This window comes from Thalassophryne amazonica, chromosome 12, assembly GCF_902500255.1.
Source record: "Thalassophryne amazonica chromosome 12, fThaAma1.1, whole genome shotgun sequence".
Classification (NCBI taxonomy): Eukaryota; Metazoa; Chordata; class Actinopteri; order Batrachoidiformes; family Batrachoididae; genus Thalassophryne; species Thalassophryne amazonica.
In genome coordinates this window covers 52,342,555-52,369,028 of record NC_047114.1, presented here as the reverse complement: position 1 = coordinate 52,369,028, position 26,474 = coordinate 52,342,555, and the positions used below count along the sequence as shown (strand labels likewise).

The following is a 26,474-nucleotide window of genomic DNA, read 5'->3' as shown; positions in this document are numbered from 1 at the left end:
CGCCAACACACACAATCCAGAGATGCAGTCCTCAGATGAGTGGTAGAGCCAACACGCCCAAAGCCGGTGCACAGGTGATAGACCCCCACTTGAGACTCACCCAACACAGCCAGCAGGACCCCCCACCCACGAGCTCCAGGGTAGGGCCACGAGGTCACAATGGGACAGGACAAACAGTCCCCACTCTACACCAATGCTACAGACGTCCCCAGCCACCCGGTGTCGGCCCCACATGCCACACATACAGACCCTAAGTGACAAACCCACCCTTTGTATTATACTTAATCTCCCTTGGTGTGTGTGTGTGACCCGTTAAGTGGTCCAAGAGGTATCACACTGATACACCTGAGAACCAGCCCCCCCAACACACATACACAAACACACAAAGAGAGAGAGGGCATGCACATGCAAGCAACAAATATAAAACGTGACTTACAGATTCTCCCACTCACTAGAAGGAGGGAGAAAAAATAAAAATCAAACATTAATGCAGACTTAGACTGTAAAAGATACCGACATGTACAGATTATCTCTATGTGTTCGTATCTTTAGGCAATGCAAAATTTTTAAGTCTACACTGCTGGCAGACAATACCAACAAATCCTATTACAACATCAGTGCAGCTTCTGAATGCACAACTTGTGAAGAATACAGTGGGCTACATTAAAGACTAATTGCTTAAAAGTTTTAATCAGGTTAATATATCCGGATGAAAGTGCCAAATATATTACCAACTGTAATGTACAGAAGTCCATAAAAAATTAACATGTCAGTTTATATTAATTTAAAAGCAAATGACACATTAAAACTTTAAAAAGTAAAGACCACCAGCTCTGCCACAGATACTGAGCAGCTCTGTCCCAGTCTTTGCCCTGCGGCTTTTTGATCCAATGATTCTGAGTCTGCAGGCTCTGAGAGTCTCCCAGATCAGGTGTCCCTTTCCTTGGCTCCACCACTTTTTTTTACAAGGCTTGCCTATTTTTTGTCAGAGTAGCTTCCGGCCACGAACTGACAACTGCATACAGTGGCTTCCAAAAGTATTTGGTCCCTTGGTATCTCACACATTTTAATTTGTTTAAGCCATTTCAAATACAAAAAGTAAATCAGGTTTCCCAATATAAAAGATTCTAAAATTATCTTCCTTAAACTCAAATCAAATTTCTGTAATTTGATATAAATGAATTAAAAAACATAAAAGTTAGGATGATGGGTTGCAGAAGTAATGGGTCCCTTTGGTATAATATCGGTAAATAATCAGTTTTATTACCAGTTTTCTTCAGACAAGTCGGGATGGATACATGAACATTTCCAAGTTGTCTCTGACTTTATTTACATCAATTATGAGTAAATACAAACAGTATGGCACTCGATGGTAAATGTGTATGGAGTAGACAGTTCTCAAAAACTGAGTGCATCTGCAAGAAGAAGAGTGAGGAAAGCCACCAAGACGCCCAGACAACCCAGAAGAAGTTATAGCTATATAAATTATTTGAGATGCAAGCCTATATTTGATGTTTTGGTGAAAGAAAATCATTCTCTGCTCCAATTCATTATGAAACTGCATAAAATACCAAGGGGCTGAATACTTTTGCAAGCCACTGTATTTACTCTGTGTGCATGATTTTCATTTTTCTGGATTGGCTCACAGTAAAGAATAACTGAACAGTGCAGGCTCCCACATAGGTCTGCATGTTTGCCCTTCACTTCTGGTATGGCAGTTCTCCTGTGGACACCATCAACTGCACATCAACTTCTTGGAATGTCCTCCAAATGGAACTGTGAAACTGTCTGGTCTGGTTTTGCTATCAGCTTTCTGATCAATATTAGAAAACCGACAACGGAAATCCTTGGAACAATGTGTACTTCTTAAATCTTGTCTTAAACAGTGAGTGTGTCCATTGGTTAGCTGCTTTTGATTGTATTTGATGGTGGATATGTTGTTTTATTATTGGGTTGCCTTGTTTGGTGTGTGCTGTTGCCTTCTTGGCCAGATCGCCCCTGTGAAAGAGGTCTTGATCTCAGTGTTTCTTTTAAATCTGGTTAAATAAAAGTTAAATGAAAATGAAAGATGTATGCAGAGCCACAGCTGATAAGAAGCACAATGAAAACGTCTAAGATGGATATTTGTAAGACAGAACATAAATCACAAACACAGCCAAGTATAGTTCCAGATTGGTGAATTACACATTACAGCACTAAGATGTCTATTTTATGTGTGCTCGTTTTCCATTATTGTGTATACTGTGTGCTGTGATGGACTTCTGCGGCAGGATATGACACGCTCAAATCAAAAGTCCAAATTATTGTAATCACTCGTCAGAGTGCCCAGGGTGTTAAAATTCTACCTGAAGAAGGGGTGGGCCGATGCACCAGAATGGCCAATATTACACTCGTCAGAATGCCCATTTCAAAAAAATGTCTGATTTCATCACAAATAAAAAATACATCACAACTAATTCACCTGTTTGTGTCCATTTTTGTCCTGTAGAAATCCTTTTCTCATTCATTAAATGTGTTCCTTGTCAGCTGATGCCAAGCGAGTCAGACGGAGAGTTGTGTACGTACTTCAAACTTTGAATGGACACCAGCCAAAGAATTTTCCCAATGGTTGTTTTGTCCTGTACTTGTTCGTAGCTTGCCAGTCAACATTTAGCTACTTTCTCTTGTCAGCAGCAGAAAAACTGCAATATCAGACTGCAGGAGATGACGTGATGCGTGGTCATTTTTTAAACAGTAACCACATGGACACAATATAATAATTTACTTCACTGAAGCATTTTGTACAGTGTTCTATTAAAACAAGAAACCCTGGGACTGATGGCAGCTTAAAAAGTTCCTACCTGTTTAAAACCAGGCGACTCTCTGCACTTAAATAATTTGTTTCTTTCTGTCATTTTGTCTCCTCGCTGAAGATAAACATCCATCTGAAGTGGAATTTTCCAGTCAGTCTCTTACTGAAAACAGCAGACTCCACATTGCCCTATCGCTGACGTCCGACATGTGAGGACAGGTTTCTCTGTGTTATCTGCATCCAGACTTGCTGTGCACCAGCAGTCTGTGGTTGTCTATTCATCTCACCCGAGCCCGAAATTCACCGGAGACTGATATATTTTTACTACCGGACAAATGATTAATTAAGTCCATTCTGGTCACTTTATTCAGTCCCTCACAGTGTGTGACTATTGCTGTCGGACTACAAACTTTCAAACGGACGTCATTGTCATGAGACTACTACCAGCACACACTGATGACATTGTCACAAGTAAGACACAGAAGAGACGAGAAAAACATTGTGAAAACCCGTTATTTTTTGCTTATTACAATGTGTTGGGGTCAAAACATTAATTTATTTTACGGTACATGTTTTATTAAACTTTAATTATTAAAATTTAACTTCAGGCAGGTGTTAACCAATTTTCTTCAAAAAAGGGGATGGGCTCCTGCTCAGCCCTGGGCACGCAGACACACGGATATGGTAATTTATATCTTTGTAGGAGGACAAAGATCAAAGTCGTAAAAGTCCTCGTGGTTTTGGGTTTGTACTTGGATGCTAACCTATGATCTAAGATGAAACTGGATCCCTTTGGTGCTATGTCTCTTCAAAGAATCCTTGGTCTTGCAGTAATGACTTTGTGCCAAATAATAAGTTACCTGGGGATATGTAGGTACTTTGTGCATTGTGAAAGAACATCAGCTACAGCATGGCCAAGTGGGGATTTTTTTTCTGTGCACAATTCAGCAGGCAAGTGTGGAGAATCCCAAAAACTGAATGATGTCATGCGGATGCTCCCGTGTTACCTGGCTGCAGCTACTTTCAGATGGTATGGATAAACTGTTGGTCTAACTTGGTGGTTACCATTATGGTCATTAAAATGTGCTTACTGTGGCCTGAATAAATGATTTGAATATAATGAAATCCTGAAGTACTACTTGCCGCGTGCCATGACTTTAAAGTGGGGGAAAAATTTTACCTGTGTGTAACCAACTAAAACAACAAAAATTCTGTTTTATTATTATCATTATTGTTTGCTGTGAAGCACATATGCAAAAAACAACAATGCAGATTAAAATAAAATGAGTACAAAAGTTGCATATACTCACGGTTTCATGTTAAAAATATCTTTAACACCCATGTTTTCTCTATTTTTGGTCCTCTCATTGATCCATTTCTCTTTTGTCCAGGTCATGTGGACGCGATCTGGTGGGCTGGGAGTGGCTTTATCATTCATTACAGAATGAGAAGCAGTATTGCGGTCATGGATCAACTGGGCCTAATGTAGCACAGGAGAGGAAACATCAATGTTTGAAATAGTGAGTGATGAAAAAATTTACATCCTTCTCTAATTAGAATGACGGCTCAGGTTCTCAAGCTAACGTTCAAAACTTTGAGATATTTTTCAGCTGTACAGCATCAGGTAAAATGTTATCAGTGGTCAATTTTTAGTTTTATTTTTAAATGACAAGAAACAAACTCAAAATTACAACAGTGTGGAAATACTTTGCTGTCCACTCTAAGTATGCTTTACAGTCTATGCTCACACACAAAGTACGCTGACTCCACCTCCTGCAGACAGCAGGAAATGGGTACAGAAGCAATTGTCCCCATTCAGAAGCAACTGAATGGCAAATAAGAGAAACACATATAGTCTATGAGAGAAACAAAACTGAGATGGTATTTTAAAAATTGATTTTTGAACATTTTTAAACAATTTTCAATCACTAAGAATAAGAAGCGCAATTCTGACAAACTGCCCCCCCTCCCACCCAAAAAAAATCCCACCCCTATTGTCTGTGTTCATTGAAGTCATGCCATGCATATATGAGAATTTAAATGAATAAATATTGGGATTTTGGGACCCTGAAATATTCAAATCACTTTTGAAAACAAACAGCTATCACTGCTCCCCTCCGGCCCTCATCTGTTTTCTCATTAAAGTAAATTTTTTTGAGGGTTAAACTCCTGTTCATGGTATGATATTACTTCACATGAACACTTTGATGAAAAACAGGTTTTCACATTTGATCATTATAGATTGCTCCAGAAAGCAACGCTATCATTCATCTTGCTACAGATACAAAAAACAAAAAGACCAGTTCATGAAATGAAAGGTACAGATCTCAAAATGTGGATGTCTCATGTTTCTTTTGCTATGAATGCTCCTAACTTTGTTGTTATGCATGTGTGTATATTGATGCAGAATATCGGTCATTCACAAAGAAGACAAAAAAGTTCACTCTGCACGAGCTGGACTTCAAAAAAATTTGCTATTCTTCCAAGTGACTTCCTCAGTTCTAAAAAGTCCAATATAGTTTGTGTATATGTCAATGCAGGATCTGAGATGTTCGGTTATGAGATATAAATCTGGACCTTCTCTTTATCCCCAAGACACCACAACATCGATCTGAATGATTTCCTCAGGTCTAAAGATTTTTGAGATGACCTGTGCGTATGCTGATGAAGATGTGCATTTATATCCTCTCAGTGATACAATTGTGTTCCTCAGGTGGTTTGTTGTAGTGTTTGCCACTCTGTCAGGGCAGGACGATGGAGACAATACACTGAACACCGATTTTGAACACTGCATGCCTCAGCCAAGCTTGCATTCACACTGTCTAATGTACTACAGTTTTTCATGAGTGGAGCACAATGGTGAAAAGGCAGAGTGACAGAGAAGGTGATTGCCAAAATGAAGCCATTTAGGACACAAAGGAGTCTGGTTGCCATGGCTACCTCATCCTCTAATATACACATTTGTGGAGTAGCAGTGTGTCAGTGAAGGTGTGTCAACAACTGATGATTTCTTCCTCTTAATGGATCTGTGTGATTCATCTGTGATGATCTGAATCTGAACCCATAGGCAAACCAAACTATAGTTCTTGCTTCATCATTAATCACCTGTAGTTTTTCCTTCATCATGTTATCCAGTGATGAGGAAGTTGTACTCACTGTATGTAACTGATGTTAATTTTGGCATATACAAGCTGCCATGTGTGCAGTGCATCAAAATTTTAATAAAACAGACATAGTATAATAATGTTTTGAAATGTTAATGTGTGGTGTAAATTATTACTGTACCTCTCTCAGCTTCTCCGTGCGTGACAGCTGCATCTGTTTGATCATTTGTGACCTCTGTTCCATCACCAGCGTCTTCTCGTAGGTGAAGGCTGAGATATCACTGTCATGCTAAATAGAAGGACACATTTATGATTTAAATGCATTAATAAAATAAAATAAGAAAAAACAGGCAGTTTTTCACCTCACAATCATCTGTCTACGAGGTCTGTCAATAAAGTAACAGTCCTTTTTATTGTTTTCAAAAACAATATGGATTTCATTCATATGTTTTTATAAGGTCTGTTACTACAGCTTTAAGGACCCCTTTAAGGACGCTCGGCGCGCCGAGCTGCGACGACGCGGCACAAGCCACCGGACCATTTCTAAACGGATGGCTCTGTGGATACGAGACCGTCGTGTGCTCTTTCTCTGGTTATCACAAGAGCTGGACATCAGCCATTTTCCGGCAGATTTCACTATTAACAAGAGATTTTGTCATGGAAAGCCGCGCGGAGGCTTCGCGCGTAAAGACCGATTCGCTTTCGAAGCGAGACAACGGAACACCTCCGTTTCGGCGTGTCAGGCATGTCCAGCTCTCCACAATTTCTCTGATACTTACTGGACTGGTAAGCATTGAAAGCCGAGATAGACATGTCCAAACTTGTCCTCTGACATGCCGAAACGGAGGTGTTCCGTTGTCTCGCTTCCAAAGCGAATCGGTCTTTACGCGCGAAGCCTCCGCGCGGCTTTCCATGACAAAATCTCTTGTTAAAAGTGAAATCTGCCAGAAAATGGCTGATGTCCAGCTCTTGTGATAACCAGAGAAAGAGCACACGACGGTCTCGTATCCACAGAGCCATCCGTTTAGAAATGGTCCGGTGGCTTGTGCCGCGTCGTCGCAGCTCGGAGCGCAGCGTGCCGAGCATCCTTAAAGGGGTCCTTAAAGCTGTAGTAACAGACCTTATTCTCTGTGAAGCCTGCAAAATTTTCACCGAAAGCCAGATAAATTTTTCGAATGGTTTCCAGGTGCCAGTTTCTAACAGCTTCTGAAAAAATTCTGATGGAAAAAAAGTCCTTTTCATTCCGCCATTTCCAGACAATGAAAATCCGACAAGGGGGCGGGACCACTCCTTCCCAAGGCGTGCTCACAGGCGAATGACAGACAGGCGTGGAAAAACTCACGCATGCGCACGAGGGTTTAAGCATGTCTGACGTAAAAACATATGAATGAAATCCATATAGTTTTTGAAAAAAATAAAAAGGACCGTTACTTTATTGACAGACCTCGTACATTTGATAAAAGAGCAATGGTACCTGGCTACACCAGCCACATGTATGCACACAACTCTCTCTCTCTCTGGGTTTAAACTATATTTCTTTGTAGGCCTTTGAGCACTGCTGACGTGCACAACAGTAGTGTAGCAGAACTGATGCATTGTAAAGTGTTTTGAATTTGCAAATTAACCATTAAAGGTAAAACTTGAGCCAAGCAGCTCATCTTTGTGTGATCTTCTAAATGAAGTTCCAGAAAGGAAGTGACTCACGTGGACACCAACACTGGTGTCCACGTGGGTCTCAATAAGGAAATCTCACTGGTCATGATACATCACAGATCAAATATGATTCTGAGTTTGGCAGCAATACAGTGACACCCAACTCTTATTCCAAAGAGAAACAATCTGAGTTGGAAATGCACCAGTAGAGGCACTGCAAACACACTTTTCTCATACAATGTGCTAAGTACTGACAGAACACAACACATTATGCTACCACTGTGTTTCTGTTATACTGTCAATGCAGATAAAGTGTAAGGCACCATGAAACAAATATCCACTCAAGAGCATTTTGATAAAACATAGATCTCCTTGGGTTAAGCAGGGAATGGATCTGGTCAAGGTACATTATACTCCTAGACCTGGGGTGGGTAACATTGTGCCACGAAGGGCCAAGATGGTGCAGGTTTTTCTAGCAACCAATCACCTCAGTAAGTGATCCTACTGATGAGCTCCTCCTCTCAACTCGAAGCCATGATAGTCAGTGAAATCAGATAACGTGATTGGTAGCAAGGAAAAACTTCTCCAACTTGATCCCTTCATGTCCACAGTTGTCTTTACCTTCAATAAAGGCCAGACATATTTCTGAAAAAGAATCCTATTGTGAAATAAAAGGATGAATGTTGAATAACTAGAACAAACTGCCGAAATGGAAACAAGCAAGGCGGGCTATAAGTCACAGGCCTCAACTTATCAGGGGTTACTTGAAAATCACACTGATAAATGGTTATGGTGTGTTTACACATAAGCAAGACGCGTTACGAATGTCATTTTTCTGTCATTCGTGACACATTCCTGACATTCTTAACGTGACTTAATGCATCTGAATAGGTTTCTTAATAGCACGTGTTGCTTCGTGATATTCTTGATATTCGTGGAGCATGTTTTTGGCTGTCAAAAAAATCTTCCACGAATGTCACACACAACCCTTATTTCGCCTCACGTCGTGGAGGTCGCAAATGAGCATATTGATCCGTCTTGATGAGTAGTGATCCTTAATAGAATGTGACCGTCTCCTCCTCATCCTCTCTGCACTACTCCATGGCACACAGCCCAACTACGCATGCAGTCACAAAGTTCTTCTGAAAAACTGGAGCGATCTGAATTGTTAGCAACGGTTGGATGAATATGGGTGTGTGTGTGCGGAGACAATTCCCCTCGTTCACAATGTGACAGAGCTTGACGATGTGCTGTTACGCGCAATAGCGCGCAACAACGCACAACAACGCGCAACATTATTCTTGATCGTGCATAATGGTTCCTGATAATTCTCCAGCAACACGTGCCATTAATCGTAACTTGTGGTAACAGGTTGCAGCAGTTCCTGAGGACTCCTGACGCCTCTGCCCCGAATCATCACATTCGTGATCAGCGGCCAAGAATGTGTACTTCGTGGCATTCGTGACTTGTCGTCGTTATGTGTAAACGCAGCATTACAGTGTGGGGTTATGAATGATTCAGCACCTTCATGTATGTCACTGGGTCACTATGTAAAGGTATATATAAGATCTGATAGTCATCCAATTTTTAAAGATCTGACAATCATCAAATCTAAATCAGTCTTGACCAATCTGCATGTTTCTAGAACGTTCTTGTCATCTGCATGTTGAAATATCAGTGTTTGTCATTCTGCCATCTGTATTTAACTCTAGACGACATACTAAAGCAATAGTTTATGCTAGTGACACTATATGACAACAGGGGTGATTCTGTTAGAAATATCTGGAATTCCCATGTTTTGCATAACACTAAAATGAGTATTTCATCATCATTCTTCAAGGTGTTTGCCACCTGTATTTGACACTAGAGACACTAAAGCAGTAGTTTCTATTAGTGACACCAAGTGTCAGCAATGCATCACATCTGCTTTGATTAAAAAAAAGAAAAAAAAAAAGAAAATCTATTTTATTGTTGCTGTTTAGTTCAGTGATTGATCAGGAGCTAATCTGTCTATTCAATATGTTCTACCTATATGCCAAGTTTCAAAGAACAGACATGTCTTTCTTTTGTCTTCGAATTATTAAAGATGAAAGATTTTTGACTCAGTGACTCACTCACTCACTCACACTTTAGGTGTATAAGCCCTACTAACACAGGGAAAATTGAAGAAATGATGAAGCAGCTGACAAGCTTACCATCTCCACAACTTCCACTTCTGCATCCAGACGCAGATGGTAAAGAAACACCTGCAAATCTTTCTTCATCTGGATGGAGTTGTCGTTCATCTGGGCCACAGTAAAAATACGCATTTTACACTTTCTCCACACCTACAAAGATGGAGGGATGGTAAAAGTTAAATGCCCAGATCGTATGGCTTCACCTTAGGAAAGGCAAATGGCTAAATTAACGGAAAATGGACTGCATTTCTTCAGCAACTTTCCATCTGAGAATAGCTGTTAAAGATATTTTACAATTACAATTTGTCAAAAAGAGCTTAGATTTAAAGCGATGACTGGGCTCAATCATGGGTTCAGTGTCTTGTGCAATGACACTGTGACACAGAAACAGGAGTAACCATGGACAGAACAATCAACAATTCAGTTGGTGAACAATACAATAAATGACCTGAGCTGAAGATTCCCCCAAGAAAATTAATCTGCATTTAAACTGGGCAGCAGTTTAATGATAACATAGAATCACTCTGTAGTTTGGTTGGCTTTAAAAGGCTCTTAAAAATTATTTGATTACTTGCAATAGCATGATAAATTAGGTTTATTGATTTTGTTTTGTTTTTGGTGCACTGCTGTTTGCATGTTTGTGTTTTTAAAATTTTAGTTCAGGGATTAACTTATACTTTGTATAAATTATTATGGGTATATGTAGAATTTTATATACATATGTATAATTTTTGTTTTTGGTTAAAGGGGTGGGCGTTTATAATCTTTTGCTTCTGCTTACACCCTTTAGGGTGCATGGGTGCGTTGTTGGATTATTTTCTTTCTTTGTAAGTTTTTTGTTGTTTTGGATCTGTGTGCGCCAAATAAAATTAATTATTTCATTCATTCAATGAATAAATCTGTTCAGTGTGTATTACATACTATGAGGGGCAATTGAGAAGTTTTGAGCCTGACCCAGAAAAAGCAGGCCGTGGTTCTCCATCTTTTGAATTCAGTTCTTGCATGAAGCCCCAAAAACAAAACAACCAGAAACAACCTTAAATTTAAAAAAGCCGCCTGCACATACATCAGATTCCAATTACGCTTAACCATGGAAGATCAAGTTTTAAGATTTAAAGGTGTGGTTAAAAACATAATTCTTAAAAACAAAACAAACAACAAAAAACAAACAAACAAACAACCAACAACAAAAACAAAAAACTGAAACCTTGTGTTGACTGAGTAAAAATGGCAGGAGCATGAGCAGGCCACCATCATGTACGATCCACCAAATGTCAATGGATCCTCCTTTCAACCCGTCTTGATTACTGGGGAAATGGTCAATATTCTTAGCAACCAGCAGAGCCAGGTGTGCTGCGGTCGTCTCTCTCACAGTCTCTGGAGGTGGGGAGAGTGAAGAAGAGAGTTTAAATGTGTAATTATGCAGTATTTGTTCCCTATCATCTGACCCATGTTTCTTCCTTGTATTTAACATTTAATTACCAACATTAAAACATGATTTATTCAATTCAATTCAAATTTATTTATATAGCACATTTAATACACAGCTGCAGCTGACCAACGTGCTTCACAATAATAGCAATACAAAAGTGTAAAATATTAACAAAGGAAAAGAATAAAAATTAATAAAAAAATCTAAAAATACAGAGCAAAATAGCAGAGCAAAGCATACACCACTTAGCCAGTGTTGAAAGCCAGGGAGAAGAGATGAGTTTTCAGTCTGGACTTAAACTGTCCCACCGACTCTGAGGACACTGAGGATTTATATTGATGCTGATGTCTTATCCTGCCTTCACACCGGGCGCGACCAGACACCACAAATTCGCGGGGGTCGCGTGGCAACGGACGTGCCACCATCGCCCGGTGTGTCGCTCTGCTTTTGCTGGGAAAATTCGCCCCGGTGCATCATCAAATAGGAGGAGCTTCCATTCCGCTCGCCGGCTCCGGTTGTCAGTCAAGTTAACATGACAGACCTTGATCACACGGAGCGAGTTGTTGTGGAAAGCTGACAAACGTCATGAGACGTTCCCAATTCGGGGAGTTTCATTATTTGCTGCAGGAGCTGCGTCTGGATGACGGCTGCTTTCAGCGGTCCTTCCGCCTCTGCGGGACCCAGTTTGAGGACCTCCTGTCCCGTTCACACGCACTCATGTAAACAACAAAAAAAAAGCAAGAAATTACGCTCCCCCTCCTGTGGGGCTGCTGCTCGCTCCAAAAACTGTCATAATTGTGTTTAGAAACCAGTCACCATTTGTTTTATTATACATCTGTGTAGTTAATAAGTAGCTAAAATAATCTCCATGGACGATTCGCTCGCGCGCGCACGTAAAATAAAAAGAGAAAGAAACTCCGCTCCCCCTGCTGTGAGGCTGTTGCTCGCTCCAAAACTGTCATAATTGTGAAATAAAGGACAAAAGAGACATAAGTCTTGCTCACAGGCTGCTACCAGAGACAGGACATGTTCAGATCTTCAGTCAAACTCCAGACATCTCCACGTCACTACATATTCAGTCCCTGATTGGTCATCGCGGCACAACAAGACGAAAAAGTTCAGATTTTTCAACTTGGGGAGGAGGGCAACACAACGTGATGCAATATTGCGCCACAAACGCGCCAAGCGCTCAAAATCGCTTCACTTGCGTTGCTTCATTCGCATCCATCGCGTTGCGCTGCGTGACCTGACGCCAAAACGCGTCGTTCCATAGGGATTACATGGCAACCTGTTGCTGCTGTCGCTCGTGTCACGCCCGTTGTGAACGCGGCATTAGAGCTGCCTGTGTCTGTTTGTCTCTTGAGAGTGTTTCAACACAGTATGCAAAACTAAAGTTGAAAGTGAACTACAGTAATTTGATGTTTTCATACTTTTTGGATGCTCTCTTTTGTTTACCTATGAAGTTCTTCTGTGCAGAAGAGGCTTGTTTCCATCCTACTGGCCAAGCCATGAGGACAGCATTGTGTTTCATTCCTCCTAGTCCTGCTGACTGGATGAGCAAAGAGAAACCATCTCGCAAGTTGGAAGTCACCACCACATGGGAGAAGCCCTTGGTCCGCTCTTCAGCCATGGCTGATTTTAAATTCTGGAGGGTCAAAGTGGAACAAGGGCAACAAACAGAGAGAAAGAGAGGAGAGGGAAGCCTTAGTTAAGAAACACGCGTAACATGCCACCTCACACAGCAGACATTCAGATTTTGAACAGTCTTCAGACAACTTTATTGATCCCAAAAAAGGGCAATTATGTTTACACTCCAATTACCTCAGACAAGATACAGCAATTAATCCACAATTATTACTTGTTTACCGTAATGATGGCACACATCAAAATTAAAGACAACACATATACATTTGACATTGTTTATGTGTACTAAACTTGAAGCAGTCTGTCATCCGAATTGAGGTAAGTGGGTGAAGGCTGCTGCAACTGGAGTCGCGCCGCTGCTAGCTTAGGGGGAACGGGGACCTGCCCCCGGAGGGGGGAGAGGTGGCGTGAGCGGTGGCTGGGATGGGGTAAAGTGATGGGGGAGCAGGAAAGGAGGTAAAGGGAAAAAAAAATTATGGAGCATGCTTCAGTCTTGGCCATGTGTAAGTCTGTCAGTTTATTGTCTTTGTGGGTTGAGATAAGAAGGAGCCGAATAATCTCACCAGAGCCTGAAGACAATCCTCTGGAGGTAAACATTGGGCAATTTGCCCTTGAGGTTAGATAAGCCTGGAGTGTTGTGGTTGAGCAGTGAAAAACACTTAACAGTTCCACTTGAACAACCAAATCCCAATTATGAATTAAGAATATTCACCGGCCTCCGAAACCTTCAGCTTCAACTGCAAGGCACACATCAGCTCCAAGGTGTCATCCAATTTGCATCTGAGTTCAAGAGTCAACGCAGTCTGAGAATGCACCGCCTTGCCAACCTCGTCAATCATGACGGACAAGCGAGGGGCCGTGGTTCTTGATGCCGCCGTCTTGACAATTTTCCGGTAGATCAGGGCAGCACATAAGCCAAAAAGTACCAGCCCTGCTACCATGAGACCAAAAATGAATAAATCCTCGACGTCCTCAATGGAGAAAGGCGCCAAGCACGCAACACGCCAAGACCCCCAGGAGTCGAGGACATAGCCCGCAGGATACGTTCCATCTGGGCAGGTAGGATCCCCCACTCCTGACCTTCCTGTAAAAAAAATGGTGTCAACAGCGTTCAGAGACCAGCTGATCAATTGCATGGTTAATCCAATAGAAGTCCAATAGATGCAGAATCCAATATAATTTGAGGAATTCACAGTCTGGTGAAGTCAGGACTTGAAGGTTAAAGGCAGAGAACAGAGAGAACAGAGATAAGGGAGAGTGGAGGAGATGTGACCACCTTCGTCGGAGTCCCAAGCAGTTAGTCTTCCATAATGAACTGAATGGGGCAGTGCTTTTCTGTACTATGTGGATATGGGGTTTTTTCCTGCGACTTCTATCCTGTCCACAGTGAGATATGCAGTAGACCTCAGTTCATGCTCATGAAAAAGAATGCACAAACCTGCTCTGCTACCTTGGCATCATCACCTCTCGTCATGAAGGTTCCCTCCAAAACAGAAGAGAAGATGGTCAGTCCTTTCCCAGCTTTGAGTTGATTGGTGAAGGACAGGAGACGAGGGTGTTTCACTGTCAGGTTAGAGTCCACCTTACACATCACCAACAGCTGAGGCCTGAAAAGTAAGAGACAGAACCAGGAACAGAGAGAATTTCAGGAATACAATATTAATGCAGGCAGCACGGTGGCTTAGTGGTTAGCACTGTTGCCTCACAGCGAGAAGGTCGTGGGTTCAATTCCCGTGGACTTTCTGTGTGGAGTTTGCATGTTCTCCCCTGTTTGCGTGGGTTTCTTCCGGGTGCTCCGGGTTCCTCCCACATCCAAAGACGTGGGTTAGGTGGATTGGAATTTAAAAAAAAAAAAAAATTGTCCGTAGGTGTGTGTGTCTGTGTTTGTTTGTGGCCCTGCGACAGACTGGCGTCCTGTCCTGGGTGTATCCTGCCTTGCACTCTATGAATGCTGGGATAGGCTCTAGCCCCCCCGCGACCTTAACTGGACTAAGCGGTAGAAGATGAATGAATAAATGAATATTAATGCGTCCATGTTTCAAAGTCTATCTGGGGATGGTGCACCAGTTCAATGAATTTGCACAGATGTAATCATGTCTGTCTCCTGCCACGTGTTTTAGCATCTTCAAGGAGATCTCAAGCTCTTTTGTGGCCAAACGTGACATAGCATCCTTTCTGTGTATTCTGGAACCATTCTGAAAGTCTCCTTACAGGATGAACTGGAAATATCTCAATATGGACTTGAAGTGAGTCCAGAACAATCTCATGTGACCATTTTCAATCAATGAAATGGTTTTCAAAAAAAATTAAATTATATTTTCCATGTGTATGACTTCTTTCCCGGTCATTATTCTTTTCTTCAAAATTGACCAGATCTATGTGGATAATCAGATCTCAGCCACATGGGGTGTGCAGTCAGTACATTCTAAGTGCCAGTCCCAAGCCTGGATAAATGAGTAGGGTTGTGTCAGGAAGAGCATCACCTATAATCTTTGCCACATAAAAGATGCAGGTCACAAATAAAAATTTTCAAAACAGATCAGTTGAGGCCCAGTTCCACAACTACCAGTGGTGCTATTGTCCAACAGGGTGCCGACAGAAATCAGGGTTCTGCTGGGGGAAGAAGAAGAACCTGTGGATAATGTATCCAAAATCAGTAGAAAAAGAGAAGAATTAGAAGTGCGGAAGTGACAGGACTTTGAATGTTGGCAATGTGACTGGTAAAGGGAGAGACTTGGCTGATTTGATGGAGAAGAGAAAGGTGTGTATTCAGTAAGGCCAGGACCATCAGAGGTGGACTGAAACTGTTGTATCATGTTGTGGAGGGGAGGTGAAATGATGTAGGGATCATTCTAAAGGAAAAGCATATTAAGAGTGTTTTGGAGGTTAAGTAAGTGTCTGACAGGGTGATGAGTGTGAAGTTTGAAATTGAAAGGGGTCAATGACAAATGTCATCAGTGCATATGCCTCATAGGTAGCTAATGAGGTAGCTGAGGAAAAATATAATTTTTCCTCTTCATGCTTGTGAATGCTTCAAACAATAAAATGTAAAACGGCTGGATATAACATTAAACAGTGAACTCACTGTAAATTGCCAAGTGATTATTGCATAAAATGTTATGAATAAAGAACAAATCATTCAGAACCATGATCACCTCCAGTTTTTCGTGTGTGGTGGTGCATCCTCCAGCCGAACAAGAGCGTAACGTGCTGCATTTAAGGACAATCCATGGATTCCATCTCCCCACTCTTTCACCGCCCTGCAACCAAAAGGTCCAAGTTGGATAACTGAATACTTTCTTGGAATGATATACAAATTTTGTTTTACTCAGTTCCAGTGGTCTGGCCTATGACATATTACACAAATAATGAATGTTTATGAGTTCAGTGGTATCAATATTTCACGAGGTGAAAACTGGACCATACCATTCAACGAAGTGAAGCCGAGAGGTATAGTATGTTGCAGCTTTCACTGAATTAAATATTCGTTCAATTGAAAGAATATAAAAACATTCATTATTTGTTTTATATAACGGCTGAAATAGATCGTTGTCATTTGATATTATATTTATAAACAACACAAAAGGGACTTACATTTTGGTGTTCCACTGCTGCTAAAGTCCAACAAATTTTAAATAAAGTCCAAATTGTGACGTGTAGTCTGGTGATGCTGTGCACTGACTTCATACTTAAAAAAAAAAAAAAAAAAAAAGACTGTGTGTAGTTCCTCAGTGCAGCAAAAAAAAAAAAAAAAAAAAAAAAAGTCAGCTTTTCATCCTAATAGCTCTTGGTGTAGTTCCTCAGTCCAGCAAAAAAAAAAAAAAAAAAAATCACACCAGCTTTTCATTTGAACAGCTCTTCATGCCTCCAGACAGCTTACAGCAGAGAGGATTTTGTGTATGTGTGTGTGCATGCGTGTTAGAAGAACTAGCACAGAATTACATTTTTCAAACAGTTATTTGTCAGCAACACAAACTCCGCCATGTTTGTTTTAAAGCTAAACGCTGTCCCGCTTGTGTGAGCATGCATGCTCACACTAGCGGGATGGCTCTGGTGGTGGTGGAAGCATGCTTGTCTTTTTTTTTTTTTCTTTCGGCTGCTCCTGTTTGGTATCACCACAGCAGAATTGTGCAATGGTACCAAATGTATGGAACCAAACTGCACTCTAAATGCAACAACGGGATGAATAATCTATGTCACGTGACATACAATGCACCAATCAAATGATGTTGGTTGTTCACAGTCAGCTGTGTCTAAACTCTGGACCAAATACAAACAACATGGGAAGGTTGTTAAAGGCAAACATACTGGTAGACCAAGGAAGACATCAAAGCGTCAAGACAGAAAACTTAAAGCAACATGTCTCAAAAATCGAAAATGCACAACAAAACAAATGAGGAACGAATGGGAGGAAACTGGAGTCAGCGTCTGTGCCCGAACTGTAAGAAACCGCCTAAAGGAAATGGGATTTACATACAGAAAAGCTAAATGAAAGCCATCATTAACACCTAAACAGAAAAAAACAAGGTTACAATGGGCTAAGGAAAAGCAATCGTGGACTGTGGATGACTGGATGAGAGTCATATTCAGTGATGAATCTCGAACCTGCATTGGGCAAGGTGATCATGCTGGAACTTTTGTTTGGTGCCGGTCCAATGAGATTTATAAAGATGACTGCCTGAAGAGAACATGTAAATTTCCACAGTCGATGATATGGGGCTGCATGTCACGTAAAGGCACTGGGGAGATGGCTGTCATTACATCATCAATAAATGCACAAGTTTACGTTGATATTTTGGACACTTTTCTTATCCCATCAATTGAAAGGATGTTTGGGGATGATGAAATCATTTTTCAAGATGACAATGCATCTTGCCATAGAGCAAAAACTGTGAAAACATTCCTTGAAAAAGACACATAAGGTCAATGTCATGGCCTGCAAATAGTCCGGATCTTAATCCAATTGAAAATCTTTGGTGGAAGTTGAAGAAAATGGTCCATGACAAGGCTCCAACCTGCAAAGCTGATCTGGCAACAGCAATCAGAGAAAGTTGGAGCCAGATTGATGAAGAGTACTGTTTGTCACTCATTAAATCCATGCCTCAGAGACTGCAAGCTGTTATAAAAGCCAGAGGTGGTGCAACAAAATACTAGTGATGTGTTGGAGCGTTCTTTTGTTTTTCATGATTCCATAATTGCTTCCTCAGAATTGAGTGATTCCATATTTTTTTCCTCTGCTTGGTCTCAAAAAGTAACCGTTACTGACTGCCACAATTTTTTTTTCCTGATTTCTTATAGTGTTTCTTAAAGCCAGAAAGTTGCCATTTGAAATGACTTTAGTTTTGTGTCATGTCTGTGATCTGCTTTTTTCCTACAAAATTAAACAACTGAATGAACATCCTCCGAGGCCGGTGATTCCATAATTTTTGCCAGGGGTTGTATAAACATCCCTCAGTAGTCCTAACTGGTTTTCATCAAAATGTGTTTTTATGCACAGAAACTTTACCTGTGTTCTTCTACTTATTCTACCCTATTCTTCCTCAGAGGGAGATTTTCCTTACCTCTGCTGCTCTTGAGGTTAGTAAGGTTAGACCTAACTTGTGTGAAGCACCTTGAGGCAACTCTGTTGTGATTTGGCGCTATATAAATGAAAATAAATTGAAATTCTACCAAAATTGTTGCTTTCATGCACTTGAAGTGATTTCTTGGATGATCAAACTTACCCTCTGTACTCAATGTACTTGTAGATGCAGCCAGCTATCACCACAGCAAACAGAGCATAGTACCAGGAGGAAACAAACATGAGTGAAAGACACAGACTCATCCCCAAGAAGGACAGGGTCCTACAAGACAAACACAAACATGTTTATTGTTGCTAAAACAAATTATATGGTCAGACAATCAAAAACAAAAGAAAGCCACCAAATACAGTCCAGCCGCACCCTGATGAGTTTACCATGTCGGAAGAAGTGCAAGCAAAATGATAAATGTCACTTAAGTTATTCTTCATCATAACCTTCACCCTAACTACACTCATTGCTAGGTGTGTTACGGATCCCAGGGATGGATTGGATCACTGTTTTTAAGTCTGGACTAGATTATTTTTGGATCAGTGGTTTCTGTTCTTAAATTTAATGAACAATGAAAACTTTTGCTTGTGGTCCTGAATGAAAACAAGCTGTCCATTTTTTTTTTTTTTACATATGATGTAACACCAAATACAGATGAGGATCTGGCCGCATCCACTGTACAGGGTTGCCCCTGTACCAACGGGAGCAGCCGACAGGACAACAACAATAGCTTAAAACAAAATAATCATTATAATAAATTGGACTATGAACAGGATCAGTGAATTAAAAAAAAATACCACTGTCAAAATCATTAAAATAAAAAATAAATAATTGGAGCAAAGATGATCTATGTTTATAACTTCAAATTATTTTTCAAAAAGATGGAGATGTCTACACTGTCTGGTAAGAGGGTAACAATAACAACTTTATTAAAAACCTTTTGGGATAAACACATTGGTCCTACAGAGGAGATGGTCAGAAAGACGGGAATACTCGTTATATTCCGGAGCTCTGGACTTTAAGGAACCTCAACTAAACCTGTACTTCAACCGGATCAGCATAAGTGCCAGAAAATGAATGATTCAATACAGGCTCCATGACACAATTATGACAATTCATCATATATCATCCCAGCTTTGTGGGGTGGGGGGGGTGATATGCACAGATCAAATATTATTACTTCACTACTCATAACCCAATGGATGGTGAAAAAAATAAGTCCAAACAGCTCTCAGAAAGCACAATTCCCACAGTGTAAATCACTAGATTTCAGAAAATGGAAGGTATAAGGCAGCAAGGAAAGGAAGTGGCCACTCTGCCTCATCATGCCATGGCCCGCCACATAGGCAAACCTAACTAGCACATCCCTGAAGCTCGGTAAAAAAAATATGGAATTCACCTTTCACATTAGTGCCAATAAACACTGTGTAAAATTTCAGCATTGAATCTTTGTTTTTGAGATATTAGGACATAAATGTGGGACTGGACTCTGATTTCACTGTAAAAATTAGTGCTGAAAGAAAAATTATGACATTTGGCAAGCTGTAACATTTTAGCAACATATACTCTGGAAAATATGGCATACGGGGAGAAAGATGCTGAGGATGAAGCAAGATGAGAAAGAGGTTTATGGATGTGGCAAGGGAGGACATGCAAGTGGTTGGTGTGACAGAAGAGCCATCAAGAAAAGGTGAGACAGAGATGGATGATCAGCTGTAGTGCCCTCTGATGCGAACAGCTGAATTACCAGTGATAGAACTTAAAGCGAGGTCTCCAGTTGGGAGTCCGAAGCAAAGTCTGAACAGCACATGCCAGGTTGACAAACAGATAGCACATCAGGAAGAACCTAAAAAGAAGAAGAAGAAAAAAAAAATTACAAAGCAAGACCTGTTGGTAAAGTATACAATTTATTTTTGGATAAAATTTAAAAATATCAGGTGAACAACTGCAGATCAAGTAAATCAAATTACAAAAGGTTTACCAAGACCCATTTTTGAGTTTTATGTAAGCTTTATGGTAGAAAATGTAACTACAAACATGTTAGACAGAAGCAGACAGTTATGTTTTTGTCTATTCTGCAGAGTGTTAAAGTACGTGGACAAGATGGGGGCCACAGCATCCAGCGACGCGATGAGGATTCCTATCTCACAGATCCCAACGGTTAGCAACAATGCCCAGGTTGGCTCTCCGTTTGACTTCCCATGACCAAACACCTGAGACAGCAAGAGAGGGTAAGACAAATAAAACAGCCCAAAAACACATTTTCACTGATGGTATTTCACCTGAGACAAGTTTTCCATGCAACCCTAAAAGGGCTCCTGCAGCATTTTCACATGTATTTTGTCTGTGTGTTTTGTATTTTAAGGTTTAAATTGCACACAGCCACACTGGGCCACTTTTTTACATGTAAAAAATTAACTTCTTGTTTTGATTTTGTGTGCTGTACAGCGAACATTTCTGAGTAATTCTCTTCTAAAACTGTGAGACCCATTATAAGTCCATTCAGATGCTCCCTTGTTTTGCACTTGGTGTCACCACAGCAAGCAGTTAAAACCTAATCCAAACTATCCATATGGAATAAATGATAATGCAAGATAATCTGCAATGACACAATGAAAGACAGTCTTAAGTTTATTTTAACTGTGAATTTCTTTTTTTGATACATTTGCATAACAGTATATTATCAGATAAAACACGATATATACGTAACAGGTATATGATAAAGGATGATAACTCATCTTGATGCTCGAGATCTGAGAACGAGGACTGTTCCTTGGAGTCAGGTCTAAACAAATGTAGATTCCAAGCTCATCATGTCAAACCCTAATGTTACATAACTACAAGTTATTGAGAGGTAGGGACACGCTGCCAGGTTTTGGAAGTATAACCCTCAGCAATCTGTATTTTTTTTGCCCTTGTTCTTTAAGGAAAGAAGGCACTGGTTCTAATGCCTGGAACACACTGCACATGGCACAGCTGCATCGCACACAAGTCGCGTGGGCATAATTATACCGGACAGTTTCAGTTTCATTTGTGGTGGAGCAAAAGCAGCTGCAGTGGTGACTCTGTCCACATCATTTGTATTTAAAAATGTATTTTATTCCACACCATCTCCTGTGACAGTTTTACAGTGCACAATCAGTTTGGACTTGTCTTGAGTGTGCACGCACATGGGCTGGTGTTTATCTTTTTATAAACTGCCATTCATCAGACCACAGTTGCTGACAGTCTGCATGCTCTTATGATGATGATGATGATCATTTATTGTCATTACACTTAGAAGTGCAATGAAAGTATCTTCACACCCAATTAGCTCAGATAAAATACAACAATTAGTCCACAATTATTACTAGCTGAACGTAGTAATGGCACACATCAGAATTAAAACAACTGCACATTTACATTTGATATTGTTTATGTGCGCTAAACCTTGGAGCAGTCCGTCATCCGAAATGAGGCAAGGTGAGTGTAGGCCGCAGCAGAGTCTCGCGCAGCCGGGCTTGGGGGGTGGGGACCGTCAAAATCCAATTTATGAATCTTCCCTGGTCTCCAACATCTTCCTTTGCATGGCAGATATTTGCTCCAAGATGTTTTCCAACATGTGTTTGAGTTCAAAAGTTAACGCAGTCTGAGACTGTACCGCCTTGCCCACTTCATTAATCATGACGGACAGATGTGGGGTTATGGTTCTGGTAGCAGCCGTCTTGCCAATTTTCCGGTAGGTCAGGGCAGCGCATAAAACAATCATCCCCAGCCTTCCTACCATAAAAAATCTTCCACGGAGAGCGGTGCCAAACACGCAACACGTCACTTCTCCCAGGCATCGAGAACTTAGCCCGCAGGATAGAATCCATCTGGGCATGCAAGGTCCCCCAGCCCTGATTTCCTTGTTGAAAAAAATGGTGTCAATAGCGCTGAGAGACCAGGTGATCAATTACATGGTTATTCCACATATAGCTTGAAGAATTCAGTCTGGTGAAGTTGGGACTTTTGAAGGTTGGAGCAGAGATAGAAAAACACAGAGGAGGAGATGCGGCAGCCCTTGCCGAAGACCAAAGCAGAAAAAAAAAAATCAATAAATAATACAAATCTTATCAATAATATTATCATTTTGTCCTGAATATGATTTAAAATCAACAAGAACTTCATTCAAGCTACACTTTGAGCATACTTCAAGGGGATAACTTGCTGAAGCCACTGCAGAAAACGCAAGAAAACACACAGAAACTGTCCTTAAAAGTGCATCTAGTGTTATTGATGGCAGACGACCGGAAATGAATTACCCCAAATTTCGCGACTGAGTAGTTGAAATCTCAGGGTCGCAAGCTCACAAACAGAAGTCAATGGAATGAGATCTTGACTTGGCATTCCAGTCTCTCTACTTCTATGCATTTAACTAACAAATAATCTGTACTAGACAACACATTTCTCCAAATATATACATTAAACTATACTATGTCACTATATGCATAATATTTTACTACATTACACTGTAACTGTAGTATCGCAGTACACTCACACATTATATTTTGTTATAAAGGCTCAGTCATGTCTTGCTGTTAATTGTAGGGTCATTCGGGGGTCATTCTAACATCAGTGGCAGAGAGAAGGACCCTCTGTAAACTGCTGGCCATCATGGACAATGTTGAGCACCCTCTGCACAGTGCCATCATCAGGCAGAGGAGCTCATTCAGCGGCAGACTGCTGTCCCAGTCCTGCCACACGGACAGATTCAGGAAGGCTTTTGTCCCTCAGGCCATCAGACTGTTCAACTCTTCCCATCTCAGTAAGAAATAATCCTGTGACACATCTGTTTGACCTTTTATTGCTTTCTTTTGCACTACCAACACTATTTACACTGCTTACTTCTTTGCACAACCTACACTGTTCACATTGTGTACTGTTTACATCTGTGCTACCTCCTCACTACTGCACTACTACATTTATTCCTCCGTCATATTCTCTGAGACTGGATGCTGCACTTGCATACAAATTTATTTTATTTTTAGTTAGTAGCTTTTATTGATTAGTCCATTTTTCTTTTATTTACTTAACCATATTGTGTGTGTCTTGCCTAATGTGTAAGCTGCTGAATACCTTGAATTTCCCTCTGTCTGTCTGTATCTATCTATCTATCTATCTATCTATCTATCATTTTGGCCACTATGGAGACTGTTGTTTGCATTAATTACAAAGAAACACAACAGCACACAATAGTAATCGATAAGACATGGTCTTTTTAAACACTTACATGTAAAAAAGGGATAATTCCATCATGAGCAATGGCCTGCAACAGACGGGGGGCGCCTGTGAGGCTCTGAAGGCCAGCACCACAGCAGGAGAAAAATGAACCAATCACAATAACCCATGGTGATGGCCAGGCCAGAGTACCAATTACCAGATTCTTTTTCACCGAGTCACCATACCTGAAACATAAGCACACAATGCACATTCTCCTTCTAATCGTTCAACCCATCTAAATGCAGTGTATTTTAATTATTTTAGTGTCACCAGACCGGGCTTGTTAATTAAAAACAAAACAAGAACACTAGCTCTGTCAGAATTAAACTGTTAAATGTGTTCTGGCATAATTAAATCAAATTTAGTTAATTTTAATATAAACACTGCATTTACATCATTATAGTGGTTTATGTGTAACTGATTTCATATATAAAAGACTGTAGTGTGAAACTATCACCATTTAATTGTCTAGTGGACCACAATAGAAGTAATCCAACGATGAACTTACTTGTCTCTCAGCACAACTCCTTCAATACAGGCTCCAAACAAGACTGCACAGGAAATGTCTGACAACGAAGATAAGCTTGAAAAACCTAACAAAATATATTGTTTTCAAACAAACAACCTGAAACATTATTTTACACACACATACAGTTGTGCTCAAAAGTTTACATACCCTGGCAGAATTTTTGCTTTTTTTGGCCATTTTTAAGAGAACATGAATGACAACACGAAAACTTTTTTTGTCCCACTCATGGTTAGTGGTTTGGTGAAGCCATTTATTGTCAAACAACTGTGTTTCCTCTTTTTAAATCAAAATGAATAGAGAACTACCCAAATGACCCTGAACCAAAGTTTACATACCCCTGTTCTTAATACTGTGTATTGCCCCTTTAACATCAACGACAGCCTGGAGTCTTTTGTGGTAGTTTTGGACAAGGCTCTCTGATGGTAAAGCTGCCACTGAATATGTCTTGGACTTTATTTACATTAATTAGAAAGAAATACAAACAGTATGGCACTTTATGGTAAATCTGCATGGAGTAGACAGTTCTCAAAAACTGAGTGACTGTGCAAGAAGGAGAAGAGTGAGGAAAGCCACCAAGACACCCAGACAAACCAGGAGAAGTTATGGGCTTTTGTGGCTGTGATTGGAGAAATCTACACTTTCAGGTCTTCTTTTTAAGAAAATCCGCCTTGAGGCTTGAATGTTTTACCATTTATACATGAAGTTTATTCTAATATAAACATAACCAACAACCAGCCAATGTAAATTACACAGCTGTCATGCTGTCTTCCCTTGGATTAGCAGCTGCTATCTCATTTGCATAAAATACTCTGGTTTTTTTGGCCCCACCTAGCTGGCGTCATAGTGACCACTTGCCTGTTGTTGCTGTAAACACCCACCCTGACTGAAAGTCAGTGGTGGGCACAGATAACCAAAAAATTAACTTCGATAACAGATAATAAGATAACTGAAAAGTTATCTTTGATAAAGATAAACCGATAAACCACCCAAAAATGTATCAGAAGTTACAGATAACCGATAAATTCTGGTGTTGTCTATGGGACATTTACAGTTACTAAAGAGCTGAAATTGATTTTTAACACGATCGCTTTTGAAAGCATCAAAAGCGGTAAAAGACCTAATGAATAAGCAAGAATGTTTGACCACGCTGACCCCTGCAGGAAGCAGCACAGACAAATCCTGAGAGCACCCACGAAATCAACTCTTTACTATTCAAAATCATTTCTCTTCCAACATTCTGCCCCTGCTGGAAGCTCTTGTTTACAACAGCGCTCTCACAACAGAGGCACACTGAGAGCAGCCATAAAGCCACCTCTCTATCAATTTCAACACTCCGGTCAGGCAGAGGTCTTGAAAAATAAAGTCATACTAACTTATGGTTTTTTGAAAATACTGATAGAATAACTCCATTAATGTCAATTCTGTCATTTGTACAAAGTTAAAATATAACATATCTTTTAATGTTGAATAAGGCACTAATTCTGAGGTTTTGTAACAAACAGACCGCAAAGCATTCTGGGTAAAAGTGCTAAACAGTGATTGGTTCAGTAATCCATTATGTAAACCAACATGTTAATGTGACGTGTGTCGTGTGTTGGTTTAAAGATAAATGTGCTTTTGTAAAATATTCCATTTTTATTTGTAAAAACAGGCATTTTTACGGAGCCCTGGAAGTGTCATCGCAATTGCATGTTTTAAAACTTTTATGATGTTGTAAAACGTGCACTCAATATTAGTAAGTAAGTAAGTAAATTTATTTATATAGTGCCTTTCACAGACATAAGGCCATGTACACACACTGTCGGGTATTTGTAAAACCGAATATCTTACCCTTTCAGTTTGGGGAAAAAACTTCATCCACACTACGTCGTTTAAAAAAAAAAATCCATCCACATCGAACCGTATGAATGTGTTGTAATTAGTCTGCCAAAATTCTATCCAATCAGGAGCCTTATTCTCTTGTCGTCACTTCCACAAAAACTAAAAACATGGCGCCAACCTCGTTCGTGTGGACCGATAAGGAGTCGGAATTACTTCTAACCATAGTTTTAGAATACGTTAACAAATATATGCACACAAAAAGCGCCTGGACAATGGACAATACCAGCACTTTGAGAGCAGCCATGTATCCAGACGTTTAATACTGCCATGAACAAAATTCCAGATAATCCGTGTCTGCTACATTTAAGATGCGTGGAATTTAACAAATGCAAATACACTAACGTCTATAAACCCAGAGAATATATTCACGAGAGTTTTAGGCACTAGAGGTTAATGCTGTTATCTGTGGACCCTGAACAGAGTGTCTGAAATGCATTTGTCCTGTCATGAAC

General features: G+C 40.4%; 1 protein-coding gene across 4 annotated transcripts in view; it reads right to left on the bottom strand.

Annotated features, from left to right (window-relative positions):
* The window catches only part of LOC117521801 (solute carrier family 12 member 7-like), a 108,833-nt gene that overhangs the window by 10,918 nt on the left and 71,441 nt on the right, over positions 1-26,474 (bottom strand). For 3 of the 4 annotated variants that reach the window (XM_034183149.1, XM_034183151.1, XM_034183152.1), the window contains 13 exons: positions 24,121-24,178; positions 23,623-23,797; positions 20,466-20,584; positions 20,119-20,217; positions 18,525-18,644; positions 15,957-16,061; positions 14,240-14,408; positions 12,613-12,802; positions 10,933-11,102; positions 9,744-9,875; positions 6,077-6,184; positions 4,102-4,271; positions 437-451 (listed from right to left, as the gene is read on the bottom strand). In XM_034183149.1, the coding sequence (XP_034039040.1) occupies positions 437-451; positions 4,102-4,271; positions 6,077-6,184; positions 9,744-9,875; positions 10,933-11,102; positions 12,613-12,802; positions 14,240-14,408; positions 15,957-16,061; positions 18,525-18,644; positions 20,119-20,217; positions 20,466-20,584; positions 23,623-23,797; positions 24,121-24,178 (1,630 nt within the window). The remainder of the gene's footprint in view (positions 1-436; positions 452-4,101; positions 4,272-6,076; positions 6,185-9,743; positions 9,876-10,932; positions 11,103-12,612; positions 12,803-14,239; positions 14,409-15,956; positions 16,062-18,524; positions 18,645-20,118; positions 20,218-20,465; positions 20,585-23,622; positions 23,798-24,120; positions 24,179-26,474) is intronic. The other variant, XM_034183150.1, reaches the window with a different exon arrangement.